The sequence below is a fragment of the Crocodylus porosus genome, unplaced genomic scaffold (assembly GCF_001723895.1).
Source record: "Crocodylus porosus isolate Cpor-Errol unplaced genomic scaffold, CroPor_comp1, whole genome shotgun sequence".
NCBI classification, from domain to species: domain Eukaryota; kingdom Metazoa; phylum Chordata; order Crocodylia; family Crocodylidae; genus Crocodylus; species Crocodylus porosus.
Genome location: NW_017728912.1, coordinates 40,170,574 through 40,191,424, shown reverse-complemented (window position 1 = coordinate 40,191,424; position 20,851 = coordinate 40,170,574). Strand labels below are relative to the sequence as shown.

At 43.8% G+C, this 20,851-nt stretch overlaps 1 protein-coding gene across 1 annotated transcript in view; it reads right to left on the bottom strand.

Annotated features, from left to right (window-relative positions):
• The window catches only part of CUNH4orf22 (chromosome unknown C4orf22 homolog), a 498,517-nt gene that overhangs the window by 53,896 nt on the left and 423,770 nt on the right, over positions 1-20,851 (bottom strand). Inside the window, exon 4 of the mRNA XM_019534310.1 lies at positions 12,116-12,258. Within this exon, the coding sequence (XP_019389855.1) occupies positions 12,116-12,258 (143 nt within the window). The remainder of the gene's footprint in view (positions 1-12,115; positions 12,259-20,851) is intronic.

The window sequence follows — 20,851 nt, the reverse complement described above, 5'->3', positions numbered from 1 at the left end:
AAAGGAGAGTGCATGATAGGCCTGTGCAAAGGGCTAGTATTCGCTTTGGATTCAGATTCAGCCAATTCAGGGGACAGTGATTTGATTTGGTGATTCAGCTGCTGCTGAATCTCTGAATCTCTGAATCAGCCAGGCCAGGCCCACCCCCCACCCCTCCCCCAGCCCAGCAATGGCTGCCCCGCCTGCCCCAGCTCCCGGCATTTCTTTTAAAAAAAGGCCTGACTCAGCAGGTGCTGCTGGGGGGGGGGGGCAACCCCTCTACCCCCCCACTTCCCCCCACTCCTTGGGAGGCCCTGCACAAGCCCCCCAACCCTCCTCACTCCCCCAGCCCCCCATGGGTGTTCTGTCCGGGCCTCCTCTGGCCCTTTAAGGAAGAACCCCAGACTCCCAGTCCCCACCTCTCCTGCCCCTAGTAGTTACCAGCTCGGAGTGGCCGCCAGCTCCCTGCTGCAGCCACTGGGGACTGCCCAAATCATCAAAGCTCTCTGAATCTTTTCCAAAGATTCAGAGAGCTCTGAATTGATTCAGACCTTTAAATTGGCCCCCCAATTCGATTCAGATTCGGAGATTCAGCCCCCGAATTGGGCCGAATCTCCTCCGAGTCAAATCTCCACCCAAAGCTTTGCACAGCCCTAGTCCATGTGGCTCTCTGTGTATGTGCAGACAGCCCTGCACATGGAGAATAAATTAACAATAAAGGGGCAGCAACATCAACCATAATATTCAGGTTTTTCACAATGTAAGCACTTTGGAAATCACTAAATGAGAGTTCATTCAGAGGACAGAAGATGTTCTGACACCAACCCATTGTCATCCATGCCAAGGAATAGTAAACTGCATTTCTCACTTGCATGCAAATATCCTAGAAAGTGTACAGTGAGCTCTAAAACAGCCATGATCTAAATCACAGGGCTTGATCATGATCCCTGAGGGACAGAGCAGGGAGTGAATGGTTACACAAGGTGCAGACACATGACACGATTATGATGGAGTGATTTACCTCTGATTTTAATCTGTAGAAAATGTACTCCATGGAGACATGACCAGCTTTCCCCAAGCTGGCTGCCTATAAATAGTGTTATTTCAGTGGTTGCCCATTAGGTGGCAAGGGAGACACTTTGCATTGAGCAAATGAATGCCCCAGAATGAAACTGATTTAAGGAAGTGGACAATGACACATGCTTTAAGTAAAGTTAGTGCCTCTGTAGATGGAGTTCCTGTGTAGTAAAGTTACCACATATTTTTCAAGAGGTAACTTTACCCTGGATTCAAATGATTTATTATAAAGCAGAGCTGTGTGTCTTGTGTCCACTCCGCTTTTACTACATAGGAAAGTCAGTTTGCTAGGCATGCCAAGTAACTGAATGTAGTCCATAGTCCCTCTGCTGACATCCCCACAGCAGAAGGAAGTTAAGCTATGGCAGCCCTTTATTTGACATAGCTGACTTTCTCCTCCACACTGGCTGGGATACTGAAGGAGAAAGAGTCAAACCTGTGCTCAATCCCCATCATTTCCTGCACACATGAGCACAGCAGGAGTAGTAGACCTACTACAGAGGCTTTTTTCCAGTCCATGCTCTGACCTGCATTCCTTTCTTGGGAACATACCAGAGGATACAACTTGGCCAATAGGGCTTTATAGGTGAGAAAAAGCTTTAAAAGCACCTGGAAATAACATGCCCTCCATTTACAATAACTCCAATAGAACCATTGATGATAGAACTAAGTAGATCTGTATGGGATCACCATCTACCCCAATAAAATTTTTTTTCAGTCTCCACAGCTAATAGTAAGCCCTCCCTCCCACCCTGCTTTGTAGTGACTCCTGCTGCGCTGCACCAAAATGGATGCTGTGTAGGGTCCCCTGGTCCCCTCTGGCCACATACTCCCTAAGCCCCAGGTGATGCACTACTCTGCACTGCCTCCCAGGAATGAAGACAGGCAGAGGGGTAGCCCAGTGAACTTCAGTGGCAGCAGCAAGAAAGAAGAGGGGGGAGCAACACCTAGAGCAGAAGTCCAGGGGCAGCAGTTTAACCCCTTAGAGGCTGAATGAAGCCTGTGGGCTGCCAGTGGGACAACCCTGTTCTACAGTAAATGGTTTTAAGTCTGATGAGCAACTGGCATGGGTATGCCAAACCTGATTTGATATGGTTACATTGCCTGGTCTGATTCAAAATTCTGCATGTGCAAGGAAAGAGATGAACAAAAAGAATGTGGTTCTGAAACATTAGAATAGGATGCATCTAAAATATGTTTTTCTGTTAATCTGCAGTGGAAATATAATGACAAAGGGAGGTAGGGGTGCAGACAGAGCTATAGAATCAAATATCATTCGAGGACACAGCTAACCTTAATTTACACAGGGTATTACAACATACTGTTCAATGATGATTTCATCTAACAGAAGTGATTAAATGGTAGTTTTTTCCAGGCAGACGTCAACTGACTTTAGATTAGTATTCACCATTCCACAATGGCTTTTTCTGCTACAGCAATATTGCTATCTTTAATGGGTTAATAGAATAATGTCCTCTTTTCATTTGCTATCCTCTTATTTCAGCAGAACGTTTGGTTTGGTTCCATAGAGGGAACATTCTACATTCTGTCTGAACAAATTGTATTACACTTGTTTCTCATCAGATTACATAAATTAGCGGAGAGGGAATGGATCCAATTACAATCCAGATTCCAGGTCCATGTTTCAGTTCAGCCTCTTAAGTACTAACTTACTGCTGAACACATTCCTTTAATTTAATAAACTAGAACCAAATGAGGATCATAACACATAAATAATACTCCCTTGATGGAGTAATGCAATAAAATGGCAAAGAAAGTCTGAGGAACTATATAGATCAAGTACAGGACTCTTGCGTATTACCCAGTAGATTTAAAAAATGAATCCCACATTAAAAATCTTAATTGTCCAAAACTTTCATCCTGGGTTGTGAGCAAGAATTTGATGTGACCCACACTTACAAACAGGTTTAATATCTTCTGACAACCTCATACAGCTAATGAAAAAATGTGTTGCACCAAAGGAGGAAATTCTGAGTCAATGGGAACTACTAATTTCCATATTTAAAGAATAATCTTTGGACAGCTTTGGGGCAGATGCTAATTCCTCTTGCAACTTCAAACATCTGTGATTCAGTTCCAGATGACCAAAAGTAAATATCAAGATTCGAATCAAACTGTTTCTCCAAATTTGCTAATTCCTTCTGTATGCTGAGAAGAATTTTGAGGCTGTTTGAACAGATATGCCAGAGTGTGGGCCTGGGCGAATAGGGAAGTATTTGATCTGTATTCAACTGATAGTGATTTGAATCACTGTCCCCATTCAAATCAGCCAAATCCACTGTGCCTGCCTCTCCCTGGGCAGGGGAAAGTAGCAGGACAAGCCAACATGGATGCCCTGCCCATCCCCATCCCCTGCCTACTGGGGGATGGCAGGATGAGGAAGAAGGGGACACTGGCTGTCGGTGCTAGGCTGTGGCCTTGAACCCAGGGCTCTGGCCTGCCTGGCACAGCTGCCCAGCCCAATCTCCCACCTCCCCAGCAGAACAGTGGGATGGACACAAGTGGCCAGAACCCTCTATCTGGGCCTAGCCACATAACCAACTCCTTGTTACTGGAGTGGCCAGCTTACATCAGATGACCCTTCACCCCTTTCAGTATAAACCACTAACCTAGAAGAGGAAATGTCTGGGCAACAAGGTTCAGCCTTGTACTTAGATTGCTGCATCCTTGGCTTATGTTGCTACTGGCTTCCTGACAGACCCAGCTTACCCACAGATCCTAAGTTTTGCCTGATCCTTTGGATGCTTGACCTGATTCTGGTTTTCTGGATGTCTGACCTGGCTAGCTTCCTGACCTTGTGCTCTGCCTGAGTCTTTGGATCTCTGACTCATTTGCTCAGATGGATCTCCTGGTTCCTGGCTTGTCTACACTCAGGCTTGGTACACTCCCCCTAGACATGGTTACCCATGACCTGGCATGACAGTAGGGAGCAGGGTGGGGAAGGGACTGTAGGGACCAGTGGGAGACTGAGGCTTTGGGGAGAAGGGGGAAGAGTCAGAGGCTGTGTGGGGCAGGTGGTGGGGGTTGAGGAAGCAGACTGCAGGGGGGGAAAGTGATGGAGGCAGAAGAGTAAATGTTTAAAAGGGCTGCTGATTTCCCTGCTATGGCAATGGGGAGGGCAGCAAATTTAAGATAAGCCTCAGATAATTACATCCTATACTTGGAACATTACAACAAACTTGCACATTTTCCATATATAGAATTTAATTATTGCAAGGGGACATCTTAAATTTGCAATCATCTTGAATTTGAGTAAATATGGTAATTAATTTAGTTAAAGGATTGATCATTTTTATATTATATGCACAGCACATCATAAGGATTGAAAATATTCTGGAACATGTAGCTGAGGTTCAGCAAACCTGGCATTTAAAAATGTTTAGACCTATGCCACAATTAGAGGCCACCTTTGCTTTTGTCCACTGTTCTTCCATAAGTTGGGCTACTGGTCACTGTAATTCTTACCCGGAGTGAATGAAAGTAAAGGTTTGGTTAAGTACAAAGGGTTCTATTTCCCACTGAATGTGGAACAGATAGGAAGTGAAAAGGGCGAGGACAGGATAGCTGGAACACCACATTCTTAACCATGGACACCAGAACTGTTTAAAGTTATGAGAAAATCCTAAGATATTGCTTCCAAGGAGTCTTCCAATGCCAGAAGGACCATATGACGTGCCAAAGAGAAACTATTTATTCTTTACCTTACTGACAAATACAGTAATGTTAAACTACATTTGTCCTAATATACACAACAGTTTTGATTCCCCCCCCCCAACCCCATGATAAACACATACGCTATGAGAGCTGGTTCAACAGATCTCAACAACTTAAAAGAAGTCCATGCACATTTTTGTGTTCATATTTGTGTGGGTTCTTTGATACTGTAATTCCTCATGCAAATAGCTCTATATGTTTGTTTGTGCACATAACTGGAAAGTGCATGTGCAAAGTAGGGAAGCAAACTTAAACAAGATGAAAGGATGTTCAGGCAAAATGTTATGAAATGATATCATCATGTCACAGGAGTATTATGAGATTTAAATCAGGCCAAACTTTTCAAACTTGGATTCCTGAAGTTAGGCATTTTAATCAGTTTTCAGTTGTTTGCTTTCCAGAGGTGCTGAGCACACAAAAAGCCTTCCAAATTTCCATCTTATTTTTTTAATTACATAATTTATATTTTTCTATATCTGTACCCAAACTGAAACTTTTAGTTTAAATCCATCAGCCTTTTGACCCTATATTAATTTCTCCTGCTTCAAAACCAAGAACAATATTTCCAAAAGGCCCAATATTGTTCACAACATGTATGTATGTAGATATGCTGGCATAGAGAATATATATTTATAGCTTACTTGTGCTCAGATACATGTTCATAATCATTGTATAATTATAAATAGTTCCTGATCCTTACATAAAGTTAGCATTGAAAGTCTATAGGCAAAATTCTTTCCTAATATAAATCCCATGTGAGCCCTTGGTGTTACAGCAGGGTTGACTTGTGCATGTGTAAAGTTTTTAGGACTGGTTACAGCAGTGAGAGTTTTGCATGTGTACAGTTTTTAGGACTGGGAATTTAACAATCCCATTGACTCCAAGGCATTTCTAGTTCATACCAAAAGTTAATTTTTTTGGCAGGTGAATGGATAACCAGCTTCCTTAAGAGCCAACAGCTGCAATTAAATGGAATTCCTTTATTCTGCTATAGGGAGTTGCAGAGCTATTACAGTGGCCACTCTCCTGTCTGGGGTACTTTGAGTCTTGTGTAGTATGCTAGGGGCTCTTGAACTAGGGAAAGTCATATGTGCAGTGTTTCTCTGTATTGTATCATGGTTTATTTTACACAAGCTTTTCTAAAGAAAGGGGGCTTAATTGTTCCAAGACTGTGTTTCTCTTTCTTGTGCAAATGCAAGAACCTGTCTTAAGACAGGCAGTAACAGCCATTAGATCCTTTTGCCTGCTCACTGGTTTTGTTTGACTTCATGGGCTCTGGATTCAAAGTGCAGTACAAACAGGAGAAAGACAAGACAAGAATCCACAGCCTATCCACTGCAGCTTTCCTTAGGAGACTATACCATATGATTAATACTAAAAGAACTAATAGTGCAGAAAGTATCAGTCTTTATCATGTTAACTATAGCATGCCCTGACTCGAATGTATCCTGTGTACCAGGTGTGGCTTCTTTCCTTAAGTAAGCATGTACTGTTTATGGCCTATAGGTTTTCATTACATTTGTAGGAGGAATGCTTGCTTGTTACTTACATCCCAAATAATTTACTGAGGACATTTTATTAAAGAGAGACCATTAAAGTTATTGCTATTGCTTGGCTTCATGGATTTGCATTCGCCAAATAAATAAGTAAAGATATGTGGATCATATTTTTACATTCCTTAAATACTAGCTGGAGGGAATTAAAGTTTATCTTTTCTTTCTGTTCACCCAAAGTGGACAGCAGTTTTTGTTTTTTGGTTATTTTTTTTGCAAGCTACTGAAAAGAGACAAGATCAGAAGGAAACTCTGTTCCTCTGAATATACAGAACTTATGTGAGAATTGTTGCATGACAAAAACAAAGGAGCAGAAAGCAGAGCAGCAGATTGGGAAGGGGATCAGACTGGCACTTGAGGAGGGTGTGGGGCTAACTTGTGGCTTGCCAAAAAAGTTAGCCCTCACTGAACTGCTTGAAAAATGGAAAGAGGTTTAATGAAGCACTATAATGTGATGCAACTAACACTCTTCCATCAGATTACATCTTCTAAAACAATAAGTTTCTTTTGGGGCCTCCTGAGTAACGTGACCAGAACTGCACAGGCAATGCTGACAGTGATAGTGGACAGGCAAGCACTACATCTGAATTTCTCCAAAGTTCAGGTGGGTGATTCAGGTGCAGAGTTTTGTGTGGGGTAGCTCTAATCATGACATAGCATGCACAACTATAATTAAGCCCAAGTTAAAAACAGCGACATTATAATACAGAAAGGAATGTGTTGTGCTATTGGCCACAGTGATGGAAATTAATAGAGTTGTTCATGAACTGCCTTCAGCTACTCTAACTCATAGCAGGAAAACAGCAGTTGAGGCATACACTAAATGAGGCAGCTTGCACACTTCAATACAGAACAAGCAGGACTAAACTGAACTGCTGTGTATCAAAGGTGAATGCTGTCTGAACACTGTAAGGGTGATTTTAAGAAGGCTGTGTATCAATTAGAGCTGTGCAAAATTTCTCCAGGTGTTTCATTTCAAAGTTGTTTCGACATGTTTCGAGCTTGAAACATGGGGCTGTGCCAGACTCCTCCTGGGGATGCGGGCCCCTGGATCTGCATGTGGGATGATAGGAAGGTGCCACTGCTGCCTGGGACCGATGCTGGGTGCAGGCCATGTCCAACACGGGGAAGATTGCTGCTGCCACTGGCCCCAGACAACAGCGGCAGCCTCCTTTCATCCCGCACACAGATCTGGGGGCCTGCACTCCTGGGAGAATTGCGGGGCTGTAGCGGGAGGACAGGAGGCTGCTGCTGCCAGCAAGTGAAAGGGGTTTTCCTTTCACCTGTTTGAGGTGCAGGTTCCCAGAAACCTCTGCACCTATCTCCTTGAAACTTGGTAGCCTCAAAAGGCATTTTCATGATTTCCTATTATAGTCTATGGGCAAAATGTCAAAACCCGTTGAAACAGTGAAACAGTTTCAACAAAACAAAATGGAACAGTGCTTCAAAATGAAATAAAATGACAAAACAAAATACTGTCCCTTTGAAACAGTGAAATGGAAGTTGAAATGAAACAGCATTGTTCCACTTCAACTTCTGTTTTGTTGGAACAGTGTTTCGTTTTGAGTTTTGCTTCATTTTGAAAGCACAGTTCCATTTTGTTTTGTGCTGGGACCAGCGTAAGCACTGACCTTCCTGGCGCTGGGTGCACGCTGCACCCAGCACTGGTCTCCGCTAGCAGCAGCAGCCTCCTGTCATCCGGCAGGCACTGGGGGCCTGCACCCCTGGGAGGAGCTTGGCATAGCCCCACAGCCCTCCTGGGGGGGTGTGGGCAGGCCCTGATCTGCCTGCCGGATGACAGCAGGCTGCTGCTGCCGGCTGGGACCAGCGCTGAAGCCAAGTAAGCCTAGCTTCGAAACTCGAAACGTTTCAAAGCTTTTGAAACATTTTGAGTACCCTTGTTTTGTTTTGAAACTGTTTCAAAGTCTTTTGTTTTATTTTGATTTCGCTGTTTCAAGCTCAAAACACATCGAAACAGCTTCAGAATGAAACACCAAGCGAAATTTCGCACAGCCCTACCTAGTATCAATCTACTAAAGAACTTTAGCATACTCTGTAGACACAACATTGTATCCACTATAGTTTCCAGTAATAAAGTGGTTAGTATCAACAAATAGAATCATCATCCTCCTGGAGCAAAAAGGTTAAAACAGGTACTTTGACCCCTTCTAGTGTAAAGAAAGGGAACTGCAGCATGTTTAACTGCATCCAGTAAATAAACAGTAGGAAAATTCACCAGCACTGACTACACATACAAACATAATCACACACTTGCATATGGGGGTCATGTTTTGTTTCTGTGGCATTGGTATGTTCATTGCAAAATTATTAATGTGGTCACTGTTGATACTAAAACTGTTGAAGCCCCCTTATACGCAATATATTTTATTCCTAGTTCTTATTTGCAGGCAATAATCTTGTGTAACATTACTGTTAGAATTGTTCACAATGCCTGTTTTTTACAAAGTAAAGCAAAGGTATCAGTTTAACGATTTGTAAAATAAATTAATGAAATGTGGTCTGTCGTGGAAGTTCTTTGTCTTCTACTCCAAATTGCCAATGGTATTAGTTCGTTCTTTCTTGCAGGATGGTAGCACAGGCAGGGTCCAATCAAATTCAGGGTTCCATTTTGCTATACATTGTCCCATGTCCTTATTGGAATCAAAACACTATTGTATTGGGTTCCCCCTGCACTGGCAGTAAGGTGTGATGGTTCTCAGTGTTGTCAGATAACAGAACAAGGAGAAATGGTCTCAAGTTACAGCAAGGGAAGTTTAGATTAGATATTAGGAAAAACTTCCTTATTAGGAGGGTAGTAAAGCACCGGAACAGGTTACCCAGAGAGGTTGTGGAATCTCTATCCTTGGAGGTTTTGAAGACACAAGGAGACAAAGTCTTGGCTGGGATGATCTAGTTGGGGATGGTCCTACTTTGAGCAGGGCATTGCATTAGATGGCCTCCTTAGGTCCCTTCCAACCTTAATTTTCTATGATTATATGAAATCTGATTTGCAATCCCACAGTCATGTTTCCTGTACATGCGGCAGGACAGGAGATGTGATTGTGCAGATCGTGCAACAGATTCCATCACGCCTTTACCTACACATGTAAAGGGGGTCCTAAGGGCCTTCCATTTGAGACAAGTTTTCAGGGTAAATCATGATAATGAGAAACCCCATGTAGACCAAAGAGAGTGGGAGGATCACAGGACATTAATTTCATAGATTTCATAAATGTTAGGGCTGGAAGGGACCTCAAAGATCATTGAGTCTAGTCCCCTGACCCAGGGGCAGGAAGTCAGCTAGGGCCAAAGGACCCCAGCAAGATAAGCATCTAAGTGTTTCTTGAATAAATCCAGAGTAGGTGCCTGCACCACATATGGAGGGAGTCTATTCCAGGTCTTAGGGGCTTGGCCAGTAAAGACATTTTTTCTTATGATCAGCCTAAAACGATCTTGTAGGAGTTTATGACCGTTGGTCCTTGTTTTTCCTTTGGCCACTCTGGTGAGCAGATGTTCTCCCAGATCCTGATGAACACCCCTTGTGTAGTTATAGGCAGCCACCACATCTCCCCTGAGCCTGTGTTTTTCCAGACTAAAGGTCCCCATGGCTCTCAGCCTCTCTTTATTTATTTGAGAAGCATTTATAGATGCAAACAAGGGTTTTGTTTGTTTTACCAGTTGTGACATTGCATTGGTGGCTCATGTTCATCTTGTGGTCAGTCATGACACCCAAGTCTCTTTCAGCAGTGGTGCTAGCAAGCGTAGCACTGCCTAGCCTATAAGAATACTGTGGGTTTTTTTTTCCGGAGGTGGAGTACCTTTCATTTATCAGTATTGAACGTCATCAGGTTTGCGTCCACCTACTTACTAAGCTTATCCAAGTCAGGCTGAATCATTAGCCTGTCCTCAGGTGTGGACGCTATGCCCCAAAGTTTAGTGTCATTGGTGAACTTAGCCAGCACGCTTCTGACACCAATGTTGACATCGTTGATAAAGATGTTGAAGAGAACAAGTTCAAGGACAGAGCCTTGGGGGATGCCACTGGTTACAGAGCACCATAATGACTCACTGCCATCAACCACTACCCCCTGGGTCCAACCTTGGAGCCAGTTTCCCAGCCATCAGACTGTGGTGTAGCCAAGGCCACAGTTGGCCAGTTTTTCCATGAGGAGGTCATGGGACACCAGATCAAAGGCTTTTTTCCCTTGTCCACGTGATATGTCACCTGGTCATAGAAGAAGATGAAATTGGTCAGGCAAGACCTACCCACGACAAACTCATGGCTATCCCTCAGGATGTTGCCCTCAGCCAGCTTATCCAGAAGGGTCTCCTTGATAATTTTCTTGAGAATCTTACCAGTTTTCCAACTCTCTACATATTTGAAACAGGACTTTTTGTTATCCTTGTTATATGAAGCCAGATGGAACTCGTTTGCAGTCTTGGCTTTCCTGATCTGGTCCCTGCAGGTATGGAGCAGTGCTGAGTAATCCCCTTGGTGGTAATTCTAACCTTCCATTCTTTATAAGTCTCTCTTTTGAGGCTTAAGAGGTCCTTGAGTTCCCTGCTGAGCCAAGTGGGTTGCTGTGCCCTTTTGCTACCCTTCCTTCAAGATGAGATGACCATCCCTTGTGCTGTCAGGATCACTCCCTTGAGGAGCAACCACTCCTCTTGGACTCCTCTTCCTGTTGAGTCATGGTCCCTTAGGGCCTCAACAATAAGCCTCCTGTGCTTGTCAAAGTCTGCTTTCCTGAAGTCAAGGACTTCAGTATTGCAGACCAACTTGCCAGCTGTGCAATCGATAGTAAAGGTGATCAGCTCGTGGTCACTATCACCCAGCTTTCCATTGATTCTTAGGTCACTGACTACGTTATCCCCTTTGGCCAGTACCAGGTCCAACAATATTTTACTTCTCGTCAGCCCATAGACTTCTTGAGTCAGATAGAGCTTGTCCACACACATGAGGAAGCTTTGCGACTGATCGGATTTGTCTGAGTGCTCTTCCCATGAGATGTCCAGGTAGCTGAAGTCTCCCATGACAACCATGCACTGAGAGCACGCAGCCTCAGCCAGTTCCCTCGTGAATTCCTGGTCCAGCTCTTGTTTCTGGTTAGGAGGTCTGTAGTCCTACCATGATGTCACCTGTGCCACATTCCCCATGTATTTTGACCCATAGAGACTCCAGTCATCCCTCCTGGGTGCCAATGTCAATTTGAAGGGATATGTAGCCATTCTTGACATAGAGGGCTTCTGGCCTTGACATTAAGGACCTTCTTGACAATATTCAATAGAAAGTTTTTAGCATGCCAGATTCAAAGTGTTTGCACATGTAGGCTTATGCACAACCACTGTTTTTTAGACTCCATAGGGAGGTGAAATTTGCAAGGACCTGCAACACAGCTCAAGAAATATGAAACAAGTACAATTTCCACAATATCTTTGGAATTACGATTGGGCTACTACAAGGTGCTTTTGAAAATTTGACCCTAAATATTTAGTTCTCCCTGGAAAATGACATCATATTTACACATTCTATTTGTGTTATTCACATAAAATTCTGCTCTTAGAAGCAACTTGAGTAAATCAAAAGTATTTCCATTCAAATTACCTGGATCATTCTTGAGATTTGATTTTGAATCTGGGAACAGTGTCTGACTCTCACCATTTACCTTTTATTGAAGAGCATTTTTATGAACTATTTTCATATGTAATTATATTTAACTATACATGTTTCATAAATGCAGAATGTAAAAAAAGAAAAGCAAGTTAAAAACCTCAGATCAGTGTGCCTTGGAAGAAGTTTTTTCTTTCCATTAAAATACACTTCAAATTCATCAGTCTTCAGCCTGTGTGCATAGTCAATATATGCTGACACCTCCTGACCACGAGAATTTCGGTCACGGATGAAGATTATGGACTGGAAAAAAATACAAAATAAAACAATGTAAATAAGAAATAAAAAAAATGTGAGTAAAAACATTTTAATCTGAGCCATTCTTTCCTACAATTTGGTTAGGTAGGTGCAGATGGAATGGAAAAAGGAGCCTGCAGGGAAAATTCCGTGTGTGAAGAGTGGAAGGAACAGTTGGGGACCTGAAAAAAATGAAAGGATTGTCCATAAAAAGGGGAGGACTGGCAGTAACTGGGAACAGGAGAATAGGGTGGAGGAGAAAGTCACCAAACAAAGTGTTGTCCCATGGACTCTGAGGTCCATGTTCTTTAGGCATCTGTTGTTCAAGTCCAACTTTTTGCTCTCATACATTCCAATAATAAATTAAATGTGGAAATAGGTCACTAATACTTTGGCAGCAATTCTGGCCTAGAAAAGGAATCCACTCCTACTTGCTGGGTGTGTCTATACATGCAATTAAAGTGGTCAAATAAACTCTGGAGCTTACTGCTCTGGAGTGTTTTGCTCCCAGGTGCATGTTCAAAGGGTGCACCAGGGAGCAAAATACTCCAGAGCAAATTGCCCCAAAGTTTATTCATGTGCACCACATGGAGCCTTGGTCAGAGCAGTCCAGGCTAGCAGGGAACCCAGGGGGTCAGTCTGCCAGCTCAGGACTGCTCTGACCTGGCTCTATGTGCTGTGTGGGGACGAAGTGGCTGGCTTGGGCACAGTGTGCTTCATTGGGGGGGTAGTCAGCAGACAGTCCTCACGATGAGGCACACTGCACCCCAGACAACCACAAAGCAGCATGTGGAGATGGGGGAGCAGATAGCTCAGGGCTGGGCGCTCCTCAATCTGTATATGGGCTCTGCAGAGCACAAAAATAGGGGAGCAGCCCTGGGCTTGCTGCTCACCCACATCTCCATGTGTCACTCTGCAGCTGGCTGGGACACGGTGTGCCTCAGCGCAGGGGCTGCCTGCCAGCTAGCCCCTCACTGAAGCACTCTGTGCCTCAGCCAGGCAGGGCAGCATCTACATGTGTACTGCTGTGCATGAAAATCTCTGCAGAAGGGTAGGACTTGTATTTTACAAGACTATATTGCTGTGGAGTTCATTAGCTTTATGCACCCTACTAGGGGCACATGTGTAGATGCTGAGATATTTACTGCACAGTTAATAAAGACAACTCCCCGATAAATGTCTTGTGTATATGCGCCCTCTGAGAGTCTCTCTGAGAAGTTAGTTTTGGAGTCCCTAGAGGAGTAAGGTGGACATGGCTGCTGTTCTTAAGAGAGGGACTGAAGGCATTGACGAGATGGCTTTTCATGCTATTCCATTTGAGCTGCTCCCTCTTCTTTTCTGCTTCTTCACCTTTTCTTTGGTTTTATCTTCCATACTAGAGGAGGAAGGTTTGGCAGGAGATTTGAGACAATCCTTTCTCCATACTTCCACAATGTAAAAGGCAAAAAATAGGCAACAAAGCAGTAGATAGGGGTTTTTGTAACTTAGATGACTGACAATTCTTACCATCTGGTTTTTGTGTAAGTACAACATGAATGCTGAGTACATAGACTTCAGATAGCTGAGATGCACAAGTTCTTTTCCATATCTGAAATCTGAGCATTTTTTTTCCTTCTGTAGAGAGGAAAATGGTACCTTATAATATGGAATTTTAAAAATCCATTCTCTAATTTAGCATAATTAGTCTTCTACAGCATAATGATTTCTCTAGCAAATTGTTGAGAGATCCTTTTCCTTTTCCATTTTCTACCACAGTCACATTTAATTCCATTAAAACACATGGTGACTATTGTAGTTTTTCTGCTGCAAACATCTTTGTCTTGTAGGGCCAGAGGAACCTTTCAAAAGCATGACAGCTCCAGCCACTTTGCCATAACACCTACTTCTCTCCATCCCGGCTTGAGATACACCTATCTGAGTCATGAGTTTTATCGTGAAAAAAAATATTATATTACAATGAGAAATAAAAATACTGGCAACCACTGCAATTATTGTACGTGGCATCTGCACTTAGACAAAATATTAAAAACTTATCATAAATACATGAACAACTGAGTCATCATCTTTTAAAAAAACACAAGTTACAGTTTTAAACAAGCAAATTTTATTACATTATATAGTACAGTAATACACATGGAAATACAAAACTGCAAAGTATGTTAACTGCAGCATAAAACATAAGACATCTTTCACTTCCCTTCTAATAGTAAAATTAATTTCCTAAAATAGGTATTCACAGATAATCAAGTATATATCAATACAGATCTCCAGTAGAGTCAATCACTATGTCTTTCATCAAAAAAACCTCCAAAACTTGTTTTGAATGTTTTGAACTTCAAAAACGCAATCGAAATATCAAAAAAAAAAAAAAAAAAAAAAATGCCTGCGATAAAGACTTCCCCCTCAAAACTAAATGCTTTTGATCCTGTCTCACCTGTCAACATTGTTTTTCATTTTAGGTTCTGTGACTCATTTCTAGGTACCTATAAAGCTTTCATTCATAAAACTAAGAGTGTGCTTGAATTTTCTTAAGATGTTCTATCACTTTTGAATTTTGCCACACCTTTCTGCTTCAGAGGAGATTCTTATAAGTTTGCTTGTTTTCCCCCGAAATGTTCAACAGCAGTTAAAGCTTTTCATGTTAAAATAATTTAATAAAATCAGTGGAAATGAAATTTAAAACTTCCTTTCCACATTCCTCTTTAGCTTTTACCACAGCATCTATTGCTATAAATTTTCATTTATTCTATTGATATGAGAACAAATATAGATATTTGTTTGCTGGTAATCAGCTGCCTGCTGAGTGTACATGGTTGAGAATTTTCCCTTGGAATGTTTCTTCATTGAAAAAATGTCAATTCTTCTGACCCATCAAAAATCCACTTAAAACTACTTTTGATGTTGTTAGACAGACAGGATTTTGTGATGTACAGAGCTGACACAGAAAAACCTAATACAATAAACTCTATTAAGAAGATGGCAGTGTTGCCATAATTCATGCTAACATCGCTGAAAGGGCAAAACAAGTATTTTTACTTTAAATTGGGCCTTAAGGGGAAATTTAAATATAGTAGTTCAGCCCTGCAAGATAAATTACTCTGTAGAGCTTATAACATTGTATCTCTATATAAGAAATAGAGGGCACAAATAAGCTATGTATCTACTTTTATGTGTGACCTGGAAGTTATCTCCCAGTGCCTTAAACCTACCCTCATCATTGGTATAAAGTAGTGGTGCCTAACCTTTTCACTAGGGCTGTGCAAAACAGTACTGTTTTGTGTCTACTTGCATGTCACTGTTTTGATGGGACAGTGTTTAATTTCAAGTTTCATTTAATTTTGAAAGCATTGTTGCATTTAGTTTTGTCAAACTGTTTTACGGTTTCGAAGTTTCACCCATAGGCTATAATGGGGAAGCACGAAACTGCCTATAACTTTCTCATTTCTTGCCTGATTCAGGTGAAACATGCAGGGATGGGTAGCCCTTTCTGAGGCCATGAAGCCTGCCAAGGTTCAAGGAGTTGGTGCAGGGGTTTCTGGGAAACTGCACCTCAGGCTGCTGACAAGGAAAACTTGTGACATATATGACAGTATGTTTTAAAGCGCAGTGGGGTGAAAACTGCAAGGATGGTAGCCCCTGCTGAGGCCATGAAGCCTGCCAAGTTTCAAGGAGATAGGTGCAGGGGTTTCTGGGAAACTGCACCTCAAACTGTTTGCACCCGTCGGGCTTCGATCATCCGGTCACGTGCTGCCCGGCTTTGGATGTTATAGGGATGTCCATTGCTCCGTCTCTGTGGTCTTGCTGAATGGAAGTCCCACCCTGGGGTAGTCTCTTCCCCAATCTCGCCTGCCACGACTTTGTGTATTCCTTCAGTGTTGGGGTCCAACTACTGGGCCTCGCACGCATCTGGGACCTCTAGATGGCAGTCTTCTGCGAGGCTCCAACCTCCCCTACACCTCTCCCTAATACCCAGCCAAAACAAGTCACTGATGTCTCTCGGCCCGACCCCTGCCTATTGGTATTCTGGGCTCTCCTGTGGATACATATTAGATCTAACCCAACCCCCAAATCTGAGTTATACCTTTATGGGTCTACACGGTTGTCTCGATTCCCTCTAAGACAAAACTCTTCCTCTGACTGAGCCAACCCTAGGGCTCTATGTGACAGGCCTCCCAACCCCTCCAAAGGTGGGAAAAAGAAAGAAACAAAAGAAGGAACACTATCAATACCAGTAGGCTCCTGACTATACCAAATGGGCTAGCCTGGCCTCGAGAGTTTCTAGCTGGCCCTGTCTTGTGTATGCATATGCCTGGCAGCTACCACCTTCTCCCTTCTGTACTGCAGACCACCTGTGTGTTAGCTGGCCCTTTGGTGGTCCCTCTAGTTCTGCCTACTCTGTGTCCCCCGCCGGGCAGCTCTATGCAGCTGGAGCCTGTCTTCTGCATCCCCTCCCACTGCTTAGGCTTTCCATTCCCCACCTGGGGTTGCTCCTGGAGCCTTTCCGAACCTGCACTGATCCCACCTGGCTCGATGCCTCAAGTTCTGTCACTCTCCTCTCTTCCTCGGGGGCAACCCCTGTTGTCACCTTCTTCCTCCTGATTTCTTGGATCCTCTCCCTTAAATACTCTGTCTGAGTGAGATGCATCCACCTCTTCTCTCTCTGGGCCATCGCTGGTGTCTTCCCTGCAAGGGGCTTCAAGGCAGACTTCTGTCCCATGAGAGGCAGTCCTGCCTCCTCTTACCCCTAACTGGGGTTCCGGGGATACCTTCCCTGTTGACACGCCTTCCGGTCTTCCCCTTGTTCCTTCGCCCATGACTCCTCTTATGCTTCCGTGCCGGCTCCTCCCGCTTCTTTCCACAGCTGGCCACAGTTTTAAAAAAATGCGGCTACCGAGCTGCATGGGTCCCGCCACCACTTCTGGTTTCACTGTGGCACTGGCTGCAGGTAAGAGATTCACCATTTTTTTCTCTCTCTCCTTGCCTTCCCTGTTATGTTCTGGCCCCCAGGGTCTGTCCCCTGTATCCTCCCTGTGACACTGTTCAAAACTTGTGTCACTTGTAAGTGTGAAGACAGAGAAAGCTGAGCTCAAACAATGCTTTTTATGCTGCTTTTCCATTCCTCCCCCAGAGCACTGAGATCGGAAGGGACCTCAGGAAAGGATGACAGTCACTGGCCAGCTACATAAGTCAATATCAGAGCAATCCATCCCCCCACTTCCCCCACCCTCTCCTTAGTTTTTCTTTAGCTGCAAGCAAGCCCAGCTTTGAAACTTGAAACATTTTGAAACTTTAAAAACCTTTCGACTGCACACATTTCATTTTGAGGCTGTTTTGAAGTCTTTCATTTCATTTCAATTTTCCTGTTTTGAGTTTAAAAGAGTCAAAACAGCGTTGAAATGAAACAGCAAGCGAAATTTTGCACAGCCTTACTTTTCACTCTGTGGGCTAGATGGGTGGTGTCAGGGATTAATGGTGCCAGGTCCCTCCCCTAGATGATGGGACCAATCTGGCTGTAGGGGCAATCTGGCTGTGGGACCAATCTGGCTGTGGGGGCAGGGTGGCCCTGATCTGGATGCATGGGGTGGGGAGGGGCAGAGTGGAGTGGCCCCAATCTGGACACATTTTGAAGGGGACAGGGGAATCAATATGACCTTGTGCTGATCCTGGGCTGGATGAGTGGAGTGGGGCATGGCAGGGCAGCCTCAATCTGGACATGGAGGTGGGGGGCAGGAGGGAAGGACAGAGTGGCGCAATCCTGACATATGGGCAAGTGGGGATACAATCCGGCCCGATCTGGATGTGTGGGGATACAGCCCAGCCCTGATGCCACTTCGCTGCAATGCCCCACATGAGGCTAGAGCTGGCCAAGTGGAGTTTCCACCACTCAGCACTACCAAATTTTCCAATCTGTGGGGGAGCCCCATGGACTGGATTTTATGGCCCTGTGGGCTGGATTTGGCCCATGGGCCAGAGGTTGAGCACCCATGGTATAAATAGATGTGAACTCTGCCAAGATCAGCGGAGTAGTGCCTGATTTTTCCAATCATTAGTTTAGCCTATTGGAATATAACAGCTTGCACATTCCTGCAGCCACACATCAGTGATATTGGTTTTATAAGGGGGTCACATAATTAATTTATCTAGCTGAAAGTGAATGAAATCAGCATTCTGCAAATTGGAAAATACAATGCTTGCTCCTATATTTTGTGCAAACAGGACAATAATTATGATTAAAAAAAGCTTTGGCTGTATTGAAAAGCAATGACTCACCCACAAGAACAAGTAACACATACTTCCTTCTTTTAAAAGTAAGACATGTCTCAAAAACGTGGCTGCAACATTTGGAATTATATTAGATATTATGCCAGCTCCAATATTGATGTTGGAAGTGGTGCGAGTAGTGGCATACTGGGATACAGTAAGCATTGCTTCTAAGCCAGTGCCTATCAGAAATGCCAAGGTAACTTCTTTTTCAGAGGCCAGGATTTTGCTGTAGAAGGGGTATTTATTTTATGGCTTACTAATCAAGAGTTAATTGAGCCTCTAAGAGTGTGTATTTATGTGTGCATGTGGGCAGGGGCGTGTCTTTCCTGCAGGACAAATAGCTGCGACACATATTTGTGCCATTGCTATTTGTCCCTGGGCACGCCCCTGCAAGTGCACACTGGGAGATCCTGTAAAAAAAAGCTGCTAAAAACAGTGGTGTGGTGCACACAGCAGCAGCGTGCATTGCCAGAAAAGGAGCCTGGCTGGCCAGAGCCTTGCCAGAACTCCAGCTGAAGCTGCTAGGGCCAGCACAGGTGCTACCCCACCTAGGGCAATTTGCTGCACACCGGAGCATGCATTCAGGGTCATGACCAGGGACAAATAGCAGCAACACATATTTGTGCCACTACTATTTGACCCAGGACAAACCAGTGCCTGCATGCTTATTGGGACATGCTCTAAGAGTCAACTTTGACTCCCTAAAGTAACACCCCAGGGGGTCCAAATTTATGGAGAACATGTATTCAGCCTCTGCAGAATGTCTGAGAGATATTAAGTAAGAATCGGGCTGTGTCTAAATGTGCAATTACGGCATCTAAATAATCTGTGAAGCTTATTGCTCCAGAGTTCATTGCTCCTAGGTGTGTTGTTTGAGCAAGTGCCGGGGAGCAGTTAACTCAGGAGCAATAAGCTCTGCAGTTTATTCAGGCACAGCATGTGCAGCCCAGGCAGAGCAGCCCTGGCTGGCATGGGGCCACAGGAGTCAGCCTGCTATCCCTGTGGCTCAAAGTGCAGCATAGGAGTTGGCTGGGGCACAAGGGAGCTTCAGTGTAGCAGCCAGTGTAGCAGCTGGAAGGAACATGCATTCACTTCACTACTATATGACATGATAGGAGTGCACTTAGCACATTTTATCCTGCTTGAGCATCCGGACAAGTACATTTAATAAGTGCTAAGTGTCCCTGGCAACATGGCCCTTACACACTATTGCACAAGTCTTTCTATACTGAAAAGTACTTTAAATGTTGGGAGGGCCCTGGCGGGCATAGCCAAATGCCTAGCTGAGCCTAGCAGTTTGCTGAGCTAGCAGACCTAAGGCACATCAGTGCCTGCAGCTAACAGTACAAGGGAGTAATGTGGCTAGCATCACATTCAGCCACCTATCACTCTGTAGCCTATACCACCGGGTACATATTGACTGGGGGCAGGCTCTTGTATGAATCCACAGGGAAGTTTGAACTCATCCCACAATTGCCACAATAAAAGCCATAATCATTTTGCCACCATGTCCCAATAACTGGGTATAGTACACATCCAGTTAGTCACACAATGATCCACCTCAGCCTGCAGCATAAATTCCTGAAGTGAATAGAGCCCTAAGGGATTTTTCATTCAACTAATTCAAATTAATGAGAAAGTGTGTGATTGTTTGCCACACACAGAATCTGTAAAGAAAACACTGCTTAACTAAAAGCTGTAGATATAAGGAGAATATACATCACAAATCTCCTTTTGGCCACCATTGAAGAAAACACGATGGCCTGATTCACCAAGGCAAATTTATGTGGCTCCAGCAATGTAACAGGATATTAAAAATGGACACAATTCATACTTCCATATTCTTTAAGGTCTCTTTATACTGCTACAGCAATGTAAGGTGCTTCAGTATGAAAGAGAACCACGCCCATGACCAGACTAAGTTTTTATGATGCCTGGAGAAGACAACCAGCGTGTATCCCAAAACAGAAAAAGCTATGAACAACAGCAACAACAACAAAACCTGAGTACAAAGGAACAGGAGTGAAAGGGGTGGGAAAGAAAGAAAAGCAGCATTGTATTCAGAGAACAAGGTTAAAAATTGGGAGATTTGTGTAATCCGCAGGAATTTGTATCACCTTACTGTATCCCATTTCTCCTTTTAGTAAATTGGAGTTCACATTGCTTTCTAATACCCATATTGTGAGGATTAATCCATTTATATTTGCAAAACTCTTTCATAGATTTCATAGACATTAGGGCTGGAAGGGACCTCGGGAGATCATTGAGTCCAGCCCCCTGCCCAAAGGGCAGGAAGTCAGCTGGGGTCATAGGATCCCAGCAAGATAAGCATCCA